General features: G+C 41.7%; 1 protein-coding gene across 4 annotated transcripts in view; it reads right to left on the minus strand.

Moving 5' to 3' along the window:
• CHN2 (chimerin 2) overlaps positions 1-16,099 on the minus strand; it is a 167,946-nt gene that overhangs the window by 15,505 nt on the left and 136,342 nt on the right. For all 4 annotated transcript variants that reach the window (XM_057424983.1, XM_057424982.1, XM_057424984.1 and 1 more), the window contains 3 exons: positions 10,180-10,257; positions 3,460-3,544; positions 877-1,050 (listed from right to left, as the gene is read on the minus strand). In XM_057424983.1, the coding sequence (XP_057280966.1) occupies positions 877-1,050; positions 3,460-3,544; positions 10,180-10,257 (337 nt within the window). The remainder of the gene's footprint in view (positions 1-876; positions 1,051-3,459; positions 3,545-10,179; positions 10,258-16,099) is intronic.

Raw genomic sequence — 16,099 nt, forward strand, 5'->3', positions numbered from 1 at the left:
TATATCACTGGAGTGAAGCTCTTCCATTTTAGTCAAAACTATTCTATTTGTTCCTGCAATGATGATATAATCCCAGTAGAGCTTTACAGAGCGGTGCAGGGGATTTACTTGTAAATCTTTGATTCATTTCAGTAGATGATGCGTGGCTTTGAAATCCCTATGGCTAGTGTCAGCGTGTTGCCATGCAGATTACTGGGATGCCATGAGTTCAACATTATAAGATACCTGTGCTGAAGCTATGACTAACAGGGAGATTTAGGCAGCACGACACAGACATTTGCTTTCCAAAGCAAAAATAAGCGATCATTACTGTGTTGTGTTGGAAGGGATATGGCATTTCTTCAATCTGCCACTTGTCTGTGTACCAAAAACCTGTCACAAGAGTCTTGGCTGCGACATAACACCTGATCTATGGTATCCATCAGTCAGCAGCTGAGCATCATGCGAAACCCTTTGCAGTTAGTGACATGCCACAAAATGCCACTGCCTGTGACCTCACTTATCTGATCACTTCTGTTCTCTTGCGCATAATGTCTGGAAAAGTTATTAATAAGGATTTGATTTAAACTGATTACTCTGAAATTGGAAGTGTCCCCAGGTATGTTAAAAGAAAATAATGAAAAAAGACACACAGACATGAACTTAAAGTTCACTATAAAGTTCACCCCTTTCAGAAGTGTAACATAATACATGTTTTGACATGTTTCAGAAAGCATTTCAGGAAATTGCATTATGAAATGCCATGATTTAATTTTACTACCTAATGGAAAACAAACCCTCCTTTCATCCTGTCTTTAGTGGGCATGAGCATACTGTCCTTAGCTTAGCACTAAAGTCATCTTCGTTTAATCATTCATTTAACCTAAGCACACAAACCTCTTGCTTCAATCTCTCGAATGCATGAGTCCACAACCATCGGTCTCTGGGTATTGTGGGCTTTCACGAGTGTGGTGAGATCGCAGCAGTAGACTCGCTTTATCCTCTTGAGGTCTGGTTGGCAGTCGTTGGGCACATATTTGGAGCACTGCTTATGTACGTTCAACCCACAGTCTGCAAGCAAAATCAGCAAGGTTAATTAATCCTAATGCTGATAGGTCTTGTTTAACAATTTATTTCCTTGGGCCATATCAAGCAAGAGGCATAACTTCCCCATCAGTCAACAAAACTAGAATAAATAAAATGGAGATGATGAGAAAGATGAGCATGGAAATCTGTAAAAAACCTATGTGAGGCAAAGTGAGCTGTCAGAAAGCTGTAAAAACTTTGGATGTCCCTCACACCCATTTGTGCTGTCTGAGTCAGTTCACTGCCAGACACATAGCTCTAGGTGTTGCATTTGAACCCGTAGGTCTTAACTACTGGGTATTGTAGTTTAGCCTTTTATAAGATTAGCACAGTAATGATTGTTTTCTGCTGGCCAGCTTGTGGCTTAGTGCTGCTAATGGATGAAGGACCAAAAATTCATCTGAGCACTCAGACTGGGACAGTGCTTTGAGATGGAGTGCCTCCCTTCCCCGTTCCTGCAGTGTTGCATTTTGGCTGCCTTTGCCACATCAGCAGCCTTCCCATCCCTGTCTCATCACCTTACTGGTGACTAAAGTGTCCCCTATGTTTAGTCTGTAGGTCAGTTTAAGAATATAAAATGCTGTGAAAGGCACAATGTAAAAAAGTGATTCACTTTACAAATGGTTCTTGGTATTTTACTGCAGCGTCAAATCCTAATCTTGGTCACACTAGTAGGTTTCTATTAACTTAAAGATCACTGCTTCCCCTCCACAAATTGAATTTTTCTAATAGATTCAAATATTCATCCAAATGGATTTATAAGCCTTAGTAAAGCAAACACTACCACTGTGAGTTACATTATCTCACATAACTCTGATTCCTAATTTAATGGCTTCCCAGTCATGCCTATCACTGACAGTACCCTTTGGGATAACTTCACACAACTAATATCATCACTAGCAGGTTACTTACTATTTTTTCATGTAGATTTATTACCTGAGCTATTAAAAATGTAAACATGATACTATTCCTTGCAGCACATTTCAGTATTATTCTCTATAAAATATTAAATCGAGCAAAATAATATAATCACTACAAACACACCTACACACTTAATGGAATTGCATTGGTGTTTGTGTGTTTTTCCATACAGTTATTACTGCATAATACATTATTGTTCTGTGAAATCTAAACAAATGTGAGCAGCTGCAGTCAGGAGCCTCCCTGTATTGTTTTCAGTGCTGTTCTCCAAGCATGTAAAGTTAAATACAAATGCATCTGTCTACTTAGAGTTAAATGTTTGCAATTTAATGAGGGAGAGTGTTATGCTCCATACTAAATAAATAAGCCTTTTCATAAGTTTAATATTTTATGCATGTGAACAAAAACAGCGCTATGCATTAGTGAGGTAAGATTTTGCACATGTGTTTAAGATCAACTAGCTTGAAAAGCAAACTACTATTCCTCTTCCTCTTTTTTAATGTCCTCATATTCTTTGTGTTACCATTATTCATCTACAGGCAGACAAGACATAGCAGTAGCTGAGGCTGCACTTATTAAAACTGTGCATCTGTAAAAGGTATTTTGATCCTTCAAACTGTGGTCTGAATTTTATGTAACAACCAACTCCTCTACCCAAGACAGGCAGATGTTAGGACTGGATATGTTCAGCACCAATTTGAGATCAGGAATGCCTGGAGGTCAGGGCAGGGAGAGGTAAGACAGAAGCATATTCAGGTGAGACACGGAAGGGATTGAAGGTCCGTAGAAAGAATGAAACCCCATTTGCAGTGCACTGAATACTTTTCCTTGCTGCATCCAAAAGCCCATGATGTGATGATTATTGCACTTTATCAAGATGATTATTTTCCAAAAAAGAACAAACATTTCAAATAATTAAAGCACGATTAAAATTCTGATACAGTTATAGTGGCACCAGAAAACTAATCCTTCTATGAAAATGAAGGTTGCATTTTTTGCTTTCCCTCAAGGTGGGATTCTTCAGGCTTGAGGCAATGCATGGTATTTTAATAGGAAACAGGTGACAGTCTTTTTGCAGACAAAGGCACTTCTCGGCAATTGGTGGCAAAATGATGAGTTATGAAGCCTAGTTGCTGGCTGGGTCTGCCATTTCCAAGGCTTGTTTCTTAAGACATTCAGGGATAGCTTGACCATAAAGATCAATCCTTTATGGTTAAGTTATCAATAAAGATCAATACACCAAGGCACACACATGACCAAGGTACTACTGAAAGGATGTCATCCTCAGTGACCAGTGGCTTCATTTCTAAACCAGCTAATGGGGTGAATGACAACAGTCTAAGTTACACAGGAGGATTTCATGCCTTGTCCTGTAAAGTAATCCCTACCCTGCCTCCAGCAGGGAGTGCAGGCTGGGGGTGGGAGAGATGTCTGAGCATTTCAAGAGAATGACAGAAGATGTTGAAGGGCTACCTGAACACCTCACTCCCTGAGCGATGAGACCCCACATGAAGTTGGCACAGTATTCACACCAGTGTGGACCTCGAAACGTATGGACCTGTAATACAAACAGGAGGGGAAAAGAAGAAGAAATGGGGTCATTGTGAGGCAGATGGTCTGACAGATGGAACAGATGAAACAGATAAACAACAGAAGACTTGGGAGGAGTAAATCTTTAGCACACAGTGCCCCCACATCTTTCCAAAGTCGAGATGAAATAAACCACGGGAACAGAAATTTGCTTTGATCTTTAAGTTTATCTTTCAATAGGCTTAACATAACAGAGAACTGGGCTGTGTACAACATTGAAAACAAATCATTTCTGCTAGCTGACATTTTAGCTACAGCAAAGGGCAGGAAACCAGGTTTACTAGGCATAGGAGAAAAAAGTAAAACTAATAATCCAAGGAACTGCAGTCAGTGCTTTTATTTGAGTAGCTCAAACAAAACAGGAATGTTTCTGAGACTCAAATGCTCTTCAGTTGATCACTTGAAACTAGGGGACATGCAGTGATAGAAAGTCCCTTTGAATGCATCATGTTTTGGTTCCCCATAACCATGTGTGACCACAGATCTGGTGTGAGACCCATGTCCTAAGCGCACTGCTCATGTTTGAACACACTACGACTATGGTGTTACATGTGCATTTCGATGCAACAACACTGAAAAAAACTTGAGGTGATGGCTGTAAATATGTATCAGGGATGAATGATTTGTGCAGCCACTCCAGGCAGCAGTTGGGTAATGATCTTTGCACACTGGAACCCTTTAGTGGTAAAAGCAAATGATACTCTTCCCCACTCTAGTGAGTGAACTGAACTCGCAGAGGGAAAAGATGTCAGTAGGCTCTTTTTCAATAGACCAACTTTACTTTTTGCTACAGTCCAAACATAAGTAAATAAGGAGGAATAAAATGACCTGCGTGCTGACAGAGCCCACAGCTCCCTGGCCAGGTTTTGCATGCCACCACTGCTTACTCCACTGCTTTTCCAAGGCTACAGTGGAAGACTCTTTTATTTAAGATGCATGTTCTGGTAAAGTAAGCATTTCATTTTCATTGAAACCAAGAGTAAATAGTGAGGTCTACACCCGTGTGAATGGACATGGTATGAGCTAGTGCTGGCCAGAGACTTAACTGAGCTTAACAAAACATAAATCATGCACACTCTGGCTGCTAATGCTTTCTTTTCCTTCTCTCTGCTCTTGTTTACCCGTCGGGTGGATGGCTGAAAGGCCACTTCCACCCCCTGGGCTGGGGAGAGCTGCTCTTTTCTTTTCATAGACTTAAAAGAAATGGTCATTGCCCTTTTCAGGCAAACTGTGAAGTTTTAAGCCAAGCATTTGGCTTGCTAATATTTTGGCCCCATTTGTCTGCAGGATCACACCTATACAAGACTGTATTCTTTAATCCATTCCCCAAGAATGATTTTAATGCAGACCTCTCTTTCTGATTAAAGATAAAAATGTGAGCATGACCACAAACGACTCCTGACCAACTGCTCACAGTCAATAATTGAATTGCATGAATAAACTTAAAGCAATAGTAATTCTTCCTCCCTTATGATAGTAAAAGGTCAAAACTGGAATGTCTGACTGATCATATTTATTTTCTGAAATGGTATTTCACCCCTCAGAAAAATGTGTAGTCCTGGGAAGCAGCACTTTGCAGTAAAGTTTGAGATAGATTGATAGATACAGACACATACTTCTTTTGCATTTTATCTTGTTTTTCAGGGTGGGTAGCATGACTTTCAGACATGGCTTTTAGCGGGGGTAAGCATTCATACCTAACATCAGCTGATGACCTGAGTTTCAGGCATATGCTTTATGTGACCTTCAGTGGATGCAAAGCTATGAATACAAATAATTATGCCTGCATCTTTACCATTTTTAGACTGATAACCACATAATTAGTAGGTCTGCACCTGCGTTTAATTGTGGGTGAAAATCATCTGCTGTGGGAAGATCTCTAACTGTCTTCTGCTTTGCAGCAGTTTACAAAAGCCAACCTTGTGAGAGGAAGCTGTAAAAGCTCATTCAGGATTTTTAAAGCCACTGCATTTCACATTTAATGTCCATCACAGTTGCTAGGATATTTGGGGCCTACTTGCTCACTTTTCATAAAGCTTATTTCAGCTGATTTCACTGAGGCATATTTAGAAAATACCAGCTGATTATTCCTTGATCTCTGCTGTCATTAATGTGAAAGTCATCAGCGCTGGCTGAGGGCTCCACCTGAGAAGTGCTGACTGCACATCCTTCCCTTGTTCCCTTCTGCTTGGTGGCCCTCAAAGGTTTAGCTCTCTTTATTCATACACTTCAGTTTTTCACTGATCTGCATTTTAGCTCAAATGGCCAGTTCCCAGCTGAAATGTCCTGTGAAAAGCTAGTCTTGGTGGCTTCTGGTCAAGTTGAACAGGGAAATATTCACTATCTCTAAATGAAAAAGGGAGATCTTCAAAAGTTTTTAATAAAGGTGCAAAAAAATCTCTTAAGATGAAGTTTTGAACCAAGTCTCTTATGGCTTGCCATTAATTTTAAAGAAATAATGAGGAAATCTGTTATGAATGCAACACTAGAACGCAGCCCACAGCGTGCACGCAACACTTTTGAATGGTAAATAGGAATTTTGCCTGCAAGACTGGCCTCATTTCTATTTTAAACAAGGAGAAGAAGTAGCTGGTCTTAGGTCTGTGAGATGGGTTTTTAGATTTTGCCCCATCCTTTGTAACCACATCATTACAAATGGGCTGGGCTGAGGTGTTCTGGAAACGTGATGAAGATCTATTTATTACTGGTCCCTACCCCATTCTGCAGTCTCAGGAGACCTCTCTGTGTACACAGACCATGGGCTCAGGCTCCTTGGGCTACAGTTGATACATCATTCTGACTTTGAAAAGAATTTACAGGGAAGTATTTCTTCATGTAAGCCAAAACATGTTTCAGACTATACACTGTACTTCTCTTGTTCACTCTTTCATCTTCTTTCCACAATGTCTAACTCCTTCACTCTGTTCCCTTTCCAGCTCTTTCAATGAAAAATTTTTGCTTACATTCATCCTCTGCTCTCTGTGGGACAAATCCCATACTACACTGCGTGACTCTTATTGCCTTCCTGTGCTCTCACCTTGGCCCTTTGGCCATCTGATGCCTTTGCTTCCAAATAGCAGAATTCCCCCCTCATGCCATAGATGCTCTCTTGTTCATTTTTAGTTTGTCTGAGCCATTTTCACAGAGGAGAGAAACTGAGTCCAAAGTTAAGGAGTGCCAACGTATTGGAAAAAAAAAAGAATAATCCCTTAAAGCAAAATTGCAGAAACAAACTAAAACATTGCCTTCAATTGAAATGCATGGGTTTTATTGGTATTATATAGTGCTGGTTCTGAGATAAATTTTATTGTTTACGTGACCTGTGTTTGAAAACTTTTCTATTTGGTCCAAAGAAAACAAGTTTTTTTCATACTTTCACCTGAATATATGTACATATATACTCTCCTGTGGACACCTGCTGAACCTGAGCTGTTTGCAAGGCATAGCTGACTCTGCTGTTATTTTTGTCTAAATGCATACACATGATCTTCATGATGTCTGTAAAAATGCCTCACCCAAACCCTTTGTTTCCCAGAAGTAGTGTTGAACTGCAGTGATTAACACAAGGGGAATTTTATCCCAGAGTATCCTTTCTCCCAGCAGATCTTCTGACTTGTATGTAATCAGCTGCCTTTACACTGCTGGCCTGCCTGCAAATCTGATATGCCCACGCTATACTAGCAAACAGGCACAATACTGTGGTAAATGCATGTTATTCAGCTGCATTTGTCTCACTTATAGCAGCACAGAGGTCCTCTCATGGATTCTCAGCCTAGAGCAAACCGTATGGAGCATTCCCAAACTCCACGCTGCTGTCCTCATGCATGAGGCTGGCCTCACCACCAGCTGGGACCCCACTGAAGTTGTCAGGTAAAGCACAGCCCGATGACTGCTGGATCCTATCTGTAACAAGAAGCAGGAGGACCTTGTTTATCCGGTTAGGCTGACGCCCACAATGTTACAGAAATACCGGTGTGTTTGCTCTAAGCAGGGCTTCAGAGATTTATTCTCTTTTCTGAGTTATAGTGTGTCTATGCTGGCTTATGCGAAGTTGTCCCGCCAGACAGACGCCAGCTCCAAACCTAAATCCATGTGATTGCGTTGTACGCTCAGGATGAACCCAGCTTAACAAATCAGTCTGGTTACTGATCTTTTTTTTGTTCATTTGCCATGAGTAACTTGAAATTTGGAAGAGAGGCTGGATGAGGAAGCGGATGCTCAGAGGGGCATAATGTGGTACCCTCATGCTTCAAACTCCAACTCTCCTTTGTATTTTGTATTAGCTTGGAAAGGACAGAGGGAGAACTGTCCTTGCTCTGAATTAGTGCCTTGAGTCTACTTCTTTCTATTGTTCCTTCTCTCGTCCAGTAGGTAGGATCTTCACTGTATGATCTATAAAAATCTCATCAGCTTCGCTAAAAATGTGCCCTACAGTTTTAAGATTCTTCATGGCTAAAGGACAAGAGCTAAAAAGTATCTGTTCATGAAGAATTGCCTATGACAAGATTATGAGGGACACTGACGCATAACCTTTGTTCCTATGGAGTAAAATGAATGATACAATACACGTCAGTATTCACTTAAACATGGGGAAGACAACTCATTGAATGTCCGTTCTCTTTCAGATAAATCCCATATCATCATGGCCTGAGTGCTGTCAAAAGCCATTAAGAATTTTGCCCCAGGACCCATGAAGCCACTCTTCATGATTTCTTAACCCTTTAACGTAATGAATATATTAAAGATATCAGACATGAGTTTATCTGTCTTCTAAGTCTAAAAAATTCTACTTTAAGCTTCTATCCACATTTGTTGTTCTACAGTTTTTTTTTTTTTAATATATTCTTTGTTTTAATCCATGTTTTAGTACATTCCTCTGGAAAACTAACGGTATTTGCATAGTGAACGTATTTGTTCATGAAGTAAATGTAACACTTTTGACTTGCCTTTCTGGACAATGTTTCTTCCCTAAGTTTTTTATTGCCTTTACGAGGATAAAACAATAATTTTCTCCTGTCAAGCCTTTGAATACATATATACATGAATCATGTGATTTTCCAGTTGAACTATGACTCCTTTGAAACAGAAGGGAACAGAGACTATACAACAGCTAGATTGTGCAAACGCAAAGTTAACTGGGCACATGTCCAATTATAAATCAAAGCCAAAACAGGGGAATTTTGAAGAGGAAAGAATGCATGGGTCAAAGTGAAAAAAAGTCTCAGTCATGAGAAAATATTTTCTCGTTAAACTAAAATAGTTTTGATATTAAATGATAATGAGGGCAAAACCCAGAAAAAATGAAAACTGGTTTAATCAAGCAAGAAAACTCAGAGTATTTTCCTTATTTCCTTCAGTGCCAATCAGTGAGATAAATATTGGCTTTTCAGTAGACTGGGTCAAGGAGGGAGAATGAGAAGAAGGATGCTATTATTTGCTTTTCTCACTGATATTAAATTATTGATTTACCAACTACAGCAGAAGCACTGCAGAGGAGCTCAATGTCTGCACAGTGGAATACATAAAAAAAAAGAAGTGAAGCTCTTTTGCTAAACCAGGAAATCAGTGAAATCATTTTAATCAGCGCTTCTCCTATTTTTTTTTTTTGTTTTTTTGACAGGCCACAATAAATACCAGAAAATTCTCTTTCTGCTAATGAGTTGAATTATCCTGACCATGACCCAGATCAGCATCCTCAAGGAGCATTAAGTAAACTGAGGTTTCAAAGCTGATACGCATTCCTTTCTTGTCTTGCTACAGCCTCTTATTCTCTCTGTAACCACCCCGATAAGCATCAAACCACAATTTGACAGCATTAGATACAGTAACTGGCTGGCATACTCCGAAACCAGCACAGTCCTTTTGGCAAAACATTTTAGTACAAGCTGCCTGGAAGGTCTGTTTCCAAAGCTGAGCCACTTCCCTGCTGCAGCATGCCAGACACAGCACTTGGGGCAAAAAGCCCCTAGAATCTGATTTTGTATGTATAAGACAGTCAAAAGATGATCCATTTAAGCATACCTGTGTATGTCCAGCTATTTGGTTTAGTTTGACAAGCAAACACAAGCTCAGATACTATAGCTCAGTGGGACTCCGAGGGCATTTCCTTAGCATATGGTGGTGGAACAAAAGCTAGGAAACAATACCACTGCTGTGCTCCGCTTTATTGTTGGGGAGCACCCCAGCTCCCTCAACTTCTGAAAACAGAAACAATCAAAATGTTTGCAGGTAAAATGCTACCGGCTTCTGACAATTGCTAGGTTTTGAAAAGGGGCCCTTTTCTCATGTGAAAATAGTTACACTTTAAAACTATCAATATGAAGTACTTTGTTTCTGAACAATAAAGAAAGAAGAAGCTGGGCAAAAAGAGCTAAAATGCCAGTCAAGTAGTGAAATGAGTAGCAAATCTGTTAGTTGGATTAAATATGTAAAGACATATTAAGAATGCAGTCAAGGGGACTTAAAGCAGAAAGAAAAATGATTTTTTTCAACACTTTTCTCAGAGCTAATATAGATGGGTGCGTGAAAACCCCATCATAGTAAAATCCAAATGTGAGGCATCTAAACAGAACTTTTTAGCCAAAAATAGGAAGTTGTGCTTACCTTAAAATTGTGTGCTTTTTCATAGTTGAAGTGGTTGTCGTTTTGGGTTAAGGCTGCTCTTCTGACCAAGGAGGTGATCTGTGAATAGGCAAAGAGTTTCAGAGGTTGCCACAAAAGTGCCCCCTTGACTCCCACCTTCACCCCCAGGGCTACGGCCAGGAGCTCTTGGCGCTTCCTTGCTCGCTTTGACTTGTGAACAACAGCACAGTTTTTCTCATTTTCCAGCCACAGATCCTCTGAGAACATAGCACTGGGATCCCAAATCTTTTCCCTGTCTTCCTCGGCGCCGGGGAGCCTGACTGTAGTCAGTACAGCACAGTTTGTCCAACTGCTTCTGATGTTAGACAGCAGATTTGAAGCAGCTGCAGCCCATTCTGCTGAGACCTCTGGCATGTGACTTGAATGGGCTGTCTTGTGGGACGGAAGGAGCTTCTGCATCTGAATAAGTAACGGCCTGTGCCGTGCGATTTCTTAAGGCAGATGTGTGCCTTGAACAATAGCCCGAATTCATACAAGGAGCAACTTTCCTCCCCACCTCCCCTCCCCGAGTGGTGGTCTCCAGCTAGGTGCTGCCAAAATACAGGCTGGGGGGGGGGGATGACAACGTTACAGCTTCACACCCAAAGGCATTTCCAGCGACAGATCACTTCAACTCCGCAGTGTGTTAAAAATGAAGAGACAAACAAAAAGCCCCAGGAAGCCCACAGAAATGAATCCAATGCTGCATCCAATTACACTCAGACTTATCAGCCAGCAGTCTGCATGCCAGCAGATTAAGCCCTTAAAACCATGATGACTGTTTAATCTTATAGGGCTAAAAAATCTTTTCTTTTCCCTTTACTTTTCATATCCTATACAAGGGGAAAAATCCAGCAGCACTCCAAGTATTAACAGCACTTTTATGCCATGTTTTAAACTACAGCATTTTCTCAGTGTGCACTTGCCAGCAAGCAGCCAGCTCACTGTCAGGGAAAGTTGAAGGCCCAGCAGGTCAGGAAGCCCCTGAGCCCTGGGCAGCGCCCAAGAGAAGGCAGCGGGGGAGCTTCACATGGATTGGAGAAGCCCATGTGCACAGCCCTGTTTGCAGAATGGGGTCTGCAAGGTAGCAAGAGCAGTTGTCCTTTGCTCTGGTTATGTGCTCTATAGATTTGGGGGTAGGGGTTAGGGGAGAAACTGATTTCTAATTAAAGCCCTGAGACAGGAGGAATCTGGACCCTGACCAGTCTGCACTACAGCTTTTGGTGTTACTCTGGTCACCTGATTTCACTTCTTTATGGGCAGATAGTTCCCCATCCCAGGACATAGAAGATGGGTGAGACTGAGCATCCCATGGGAAGCACATTCAGTGCCCCCACCCTGCCAGCTCCCCTCTCCTGCTCCCTTAGTGAGTATGCCCATTCTCCACCCGTAAGAGGAAGACAGGGGTTACCTCCTCAGCAGAGCACTCTGAAGTTTAATTCTCTAACGTGTGCCTAATGGTCGAGATGCTGCGACAGGGCAAAGTACGGGGTCACCAATGCTTCTGGGAAAACTGTGTCTTTGAAACAGAGACACTAAGGACCATATCAGCCTTTTAGAGTCTGCCCCGTTTCAACTTACCCAGAAAATACGTGAAATTAAAGTATGTAATTCACTTATGCTAACTTGCTGAGTTGAACTTGACTCTACATTTTACCTCAGGCTGAAAAGTCAGAAGGTTCACCTAATTCACTTACTCCACCATATAGACTGCCTGCTCTTAGTAAAAGCGATGTTTTCCTGATTTGAAAGCCCATGGGGACAGATGGTTGGCTGTCAGTAACATCAGGCCATGCAATTTCATATAGTGCCCTACTTAGGGTTTTCAAGAAGTTGTGCAACCTGCAAAATCAGCTTCTAGGCTATAAAACGATGCACTTAGTTCTATGTATAGTGCACTAAATTCGTTTCATTTCCAGGTAACTCACAGCAGCTCTTTTTATGAGCTCCCATCTCCAAAGCTTCTGCTCCCTGGCAGGGAAGACTTTCTACACAACACCATTGCTTTCCAAGCATTTGCTGCCCGGCCTTTCCACAGGGCTTGGCAGTGTTACCTGACCACTGTGACAACTGGTTGTGATGTTATGTATGAAGATTGCTCTGCCTGGATAAAATCCCTGCTGCTCTTCCCATATGTCCTCCCAGTCGTGAGTCCTGATTTCTGCTAGCTCAGGAGCTTTCCAGCAGAAAAAGAAAGACTGTTGCTCCCCATCTCTCTCTCAGTGTATATCAAGAGATAAGGAGCACTGGCTTTAGAGATCTCTCTGACTCCAAAGGCTTCGATTTGGTCCACCACAAAGGATACTTTAGAGCAGCTTGAAGTTCTTACCACACTCCAATTTCTTTCCCCAGTACCATTTAAAATGTATTTATATTTGCCAGGAACAAAATCTCCAAACTAGCTCTGAGTTGTTAAGATATCTCTGCAGTTGTAGCATCTAAATCCTTGTATATACATAAGCTACTTTCTCTCTGACTTCCAGCATAACAGATTCAAAGTCAGAGAGAGGTTTGCTTTCCTAATAATGCTCTAATATTTGCACTTATGCCACTAGACTGATTAAAATCCCATTATATAACCAACGTATATTACGTAATGTGGCAGATTGGATACTCGAACTTCAGGCTTATGATGATACATTTTGGAATTTCTAAACTATTTTTGGAATATCAGTGTCATCCTGAGATCAGACGTTCAGTACTATACTTAATGGAAACTCTGAGTGTTCACACAGAAGCATTAAACTTAATAGACTTGGACGAGGGCAACTCAGCCAAACCAGTTCATATGACTAAGGCAGATCAGTATTTACTGTTTATCATATATGAAATTATCCCCTAGATTGCTTTTTCTGCCTTGCTTGGGCCCTGTTTAGATAGCTGTTTAATGGGATCCCTTGCAAACACAGGATGTGTACAGAAAGCCACAGTGAGTGCTTCCTCTTGAGAAGCTTAATCATACGACTGGAAGAGGGTAGATTGAGATTAGATATTAGGAAAAATTTCTTCCCTGTTTTGGATGGTGAGGCACTGGCACAGGTTGCCCAGAGAAGCTGTGGCTGCCCCATCCCTGGCAGCGTTCAAGGCCAGGTTGGACAGATTTTGGAGCAACCTGCTCTAGCGGAAGGTGTCCCTGCCCGTGGTAGGGGGTTGGAACTGGATGAGCTTTAAGGTCCCTTCCAACCCTAAACATTCTATGATTCTATACAAAGCCCTACCAGGTTTGGTGTCTAAAATGTTGCTGTAAAACTGAGATGAGCTGTACCACATATATAACCCCTTCCCTCTCTAAATACAATGTAAACAGCAGCAATGACAAATTCTCCGCAGCAACCAGCTCCAATGTACTTATGCCATAGGCCAACCCTAGTGCTCTCCTTTATCCATCTTCTTCTTCTGAATACAAAATTTACTGCATGTGGTGTCAACTCACTTAAAGAGCATCTCTTGATCAAGTTAGCAAGTTAGCCTGCAGCTAAAGAGAAGAATACCAGTCGCTAAAAATATTATTGCTGGTTGTCACTGAATGTCTAAGCTAGTGAAGGCTGAAAGGCAAATATGGGTTGCCTACATTTTCAGACCAAAGTATTTCTGCATAACGTATGATTCTAATTTACTAGTCTCTGTAAAACACATGCACGGCGTAGCAAATTGGGCATTTACAGCAAAATAAATGTCACTGAACCAGAATAATAAAAATAAAGTGGGGGGAGAAGGGCAACTCAGCTGTTGGCCACTTCCAGCATTCCTTCACAGAGTGAGCTGAACCACACCATTGTCTCTCCCCTCAAAGACTGGCGTCTTGTTTGCTAACAAAGGCCTCGGGGGTTGGAAAGAACAAATTGCAGTATGAAAAGCTTTTGGTTTTGTACATGTGGCATGATTTCTGTTGTAGTTGTGTGGGCAGCACTGAGAACTCATTGGAAGCAAGCCATGGGGGATCTTCGCATGCTGCCCAGCTCCTCCATGCCAGTGTCACCATGGCAGGAAAAGATGCTGGAGAAGCAATGGCTCTTCTCCTGCAGCCACTGCTGTGCCTGCCCAGGTCTGGCAGGGAAGGAGTATTAAATAGCATGTCTTGGCTCACTGCTTTACCTGCCAAAGGGCACAACTATTGCAGATGGGAGCAGCATGTGCATGTCTCCTTGGACAACATCACAAGCAAAAGGGAGCTTGCTCCATGATCATAGAATCATAGAATCATAGAATGGTTAGGGTTGGAAAGGACCTTTAGATCCTCTAGTTCTAACTCCCCTGTCATGGGCAGGGACACCTCATGCTAAACCATATCACCCAAGGCCTTGTCCAACCTGGTCTTGAACACTGCCAGGGATGGAGCATTCACAACCTCCCTGGGCAACCCATTCCAGTGCCTCACCACCCTAACAGGAAAGAATTTCCTCCTTATATCCAATGTAAACTTCCTCTGTTTAAGTTTTAACCCCTCACCCCTTGCGAGGCATTCTGACAAATCAGTGACTGCTCACTAACTAAATACACATAACACTGCACATAGATACAGTCACAGGTCAAAGAGAGGCCTGTTTCCTTGCAGGCACGGCGTACTCGGTAATCTGCCAGACAGGTTATGCAAACACACCGTGGAGATGACACATGATGCAGGAATCTCCCAGCTATCCGTATTTTCCCTGTTTTCTCCCACGAGCTCTTCCCACAATGTACTCAGGAGACAATGCCAAAGAAGAAGCTGTCTCTTAGGAAAACACAGAGCACAGAGGGGAAATGGTGGCGGAGGCTGGTCAGATAAAGGCCTTTGCAATACCACAGTGCCTCCAGCCTATGCCTCCCACTGCCAGTAAAAGGCTTCTGTGCTGCTGAAACAGTGGGAGGAAACAAACTCCAAGCAGAAAACGCAGTGTACATGAAGCAGAGCACAACGCCTGCAGAGTGGCACTTGCCAACCTGACCTTGCAAACCCCATTTTCCTAAGAAACCCTTCCTCTGGCGGGAAGGCTCTTGACATCAATTAGGTGAACGGAGACTGCAGAGGTGAGCAGGGCCAGGAAGCTTTCGCCAGGACTTCTCCAGTCTTGCCCACCGAAAACCCAACAGTCTCTTGTTCCCAGCACAAAACTTCCTTTTAGGTGAGCTGGTGCTCAGTAAACTGTACACTGTCATTAAAAACAACATAACAGCTGTTTTTTTTTTAAATGGATTAAGACATAACTATGATTTTGACTTTTACTCCACTGAGTTTCAACTTTATTTTTTTAATAACCACCTCATACTCTGCAAATCGTGAGTCTGAGGAGCTACCAAAAACATGCATAAGTGCTTGCGGCAACAGGTTATCTACACTGAGCTCCTATTCTGGAGAGCCATCACCACCAATCACACTTATCTTTTGAGGATAACCCATTTTTGAGCAACAGGAACTGCCCATTTAGGAGGACTCCTGCAGTAAATGCTCTGTAGCTAAAGTTATTAAATTTTAACCTTGACTTTTAACCTCTCCTATACCAATGTGATTGACTGTTTATTAGCTTCACAGTGACCAGCTCACATTTATACATACTTCTTTCTGATACAGTATTTGGTCCCCCCTCCTGATGATAAAAGACAGAATTTACCCACAGCAAATGGAAACATAATCTCCCTTAAACTTCAGATCCTCATTCTAAATCCTCCTCAAAAAGATTTTTCGGTATTCATCATCATTATTTTTCCCAAAACGATGTAGTGAACCAAAAGGTTAAATGCTGTAGAATCAGCAATGCACTGGTGAGACTACTATTAAAAATAGTAGTTGCTGTAAGCCTCTTATAGAGTATTAATATAATAAACTATTGTCTATTTTAGAACAACAACTGGAGGTTACATTGAGTGGTATGCAATGACACAGTCATCTCCAACTAAAAAATAACGGGTGGACTAAAACCTT

This window comes from Pezoporus wallicus, unplaced genomic scaffold, assembly GCF_028554395.1.
Source record: "Pezoporus wallicus isolate ANWC-B61680 ecotype Strahan unplaced genomic scaffold, APGP_CSIRO_Pwel_v1 contig_3181, whole genome shotgun sequence".
Taxonomy (NCBI): Eukaryota; Metazoa; Chordata; class Aves; order Psittaciformes; family Psittacidae; genus Pezoporus; species Pezoporus wallicus.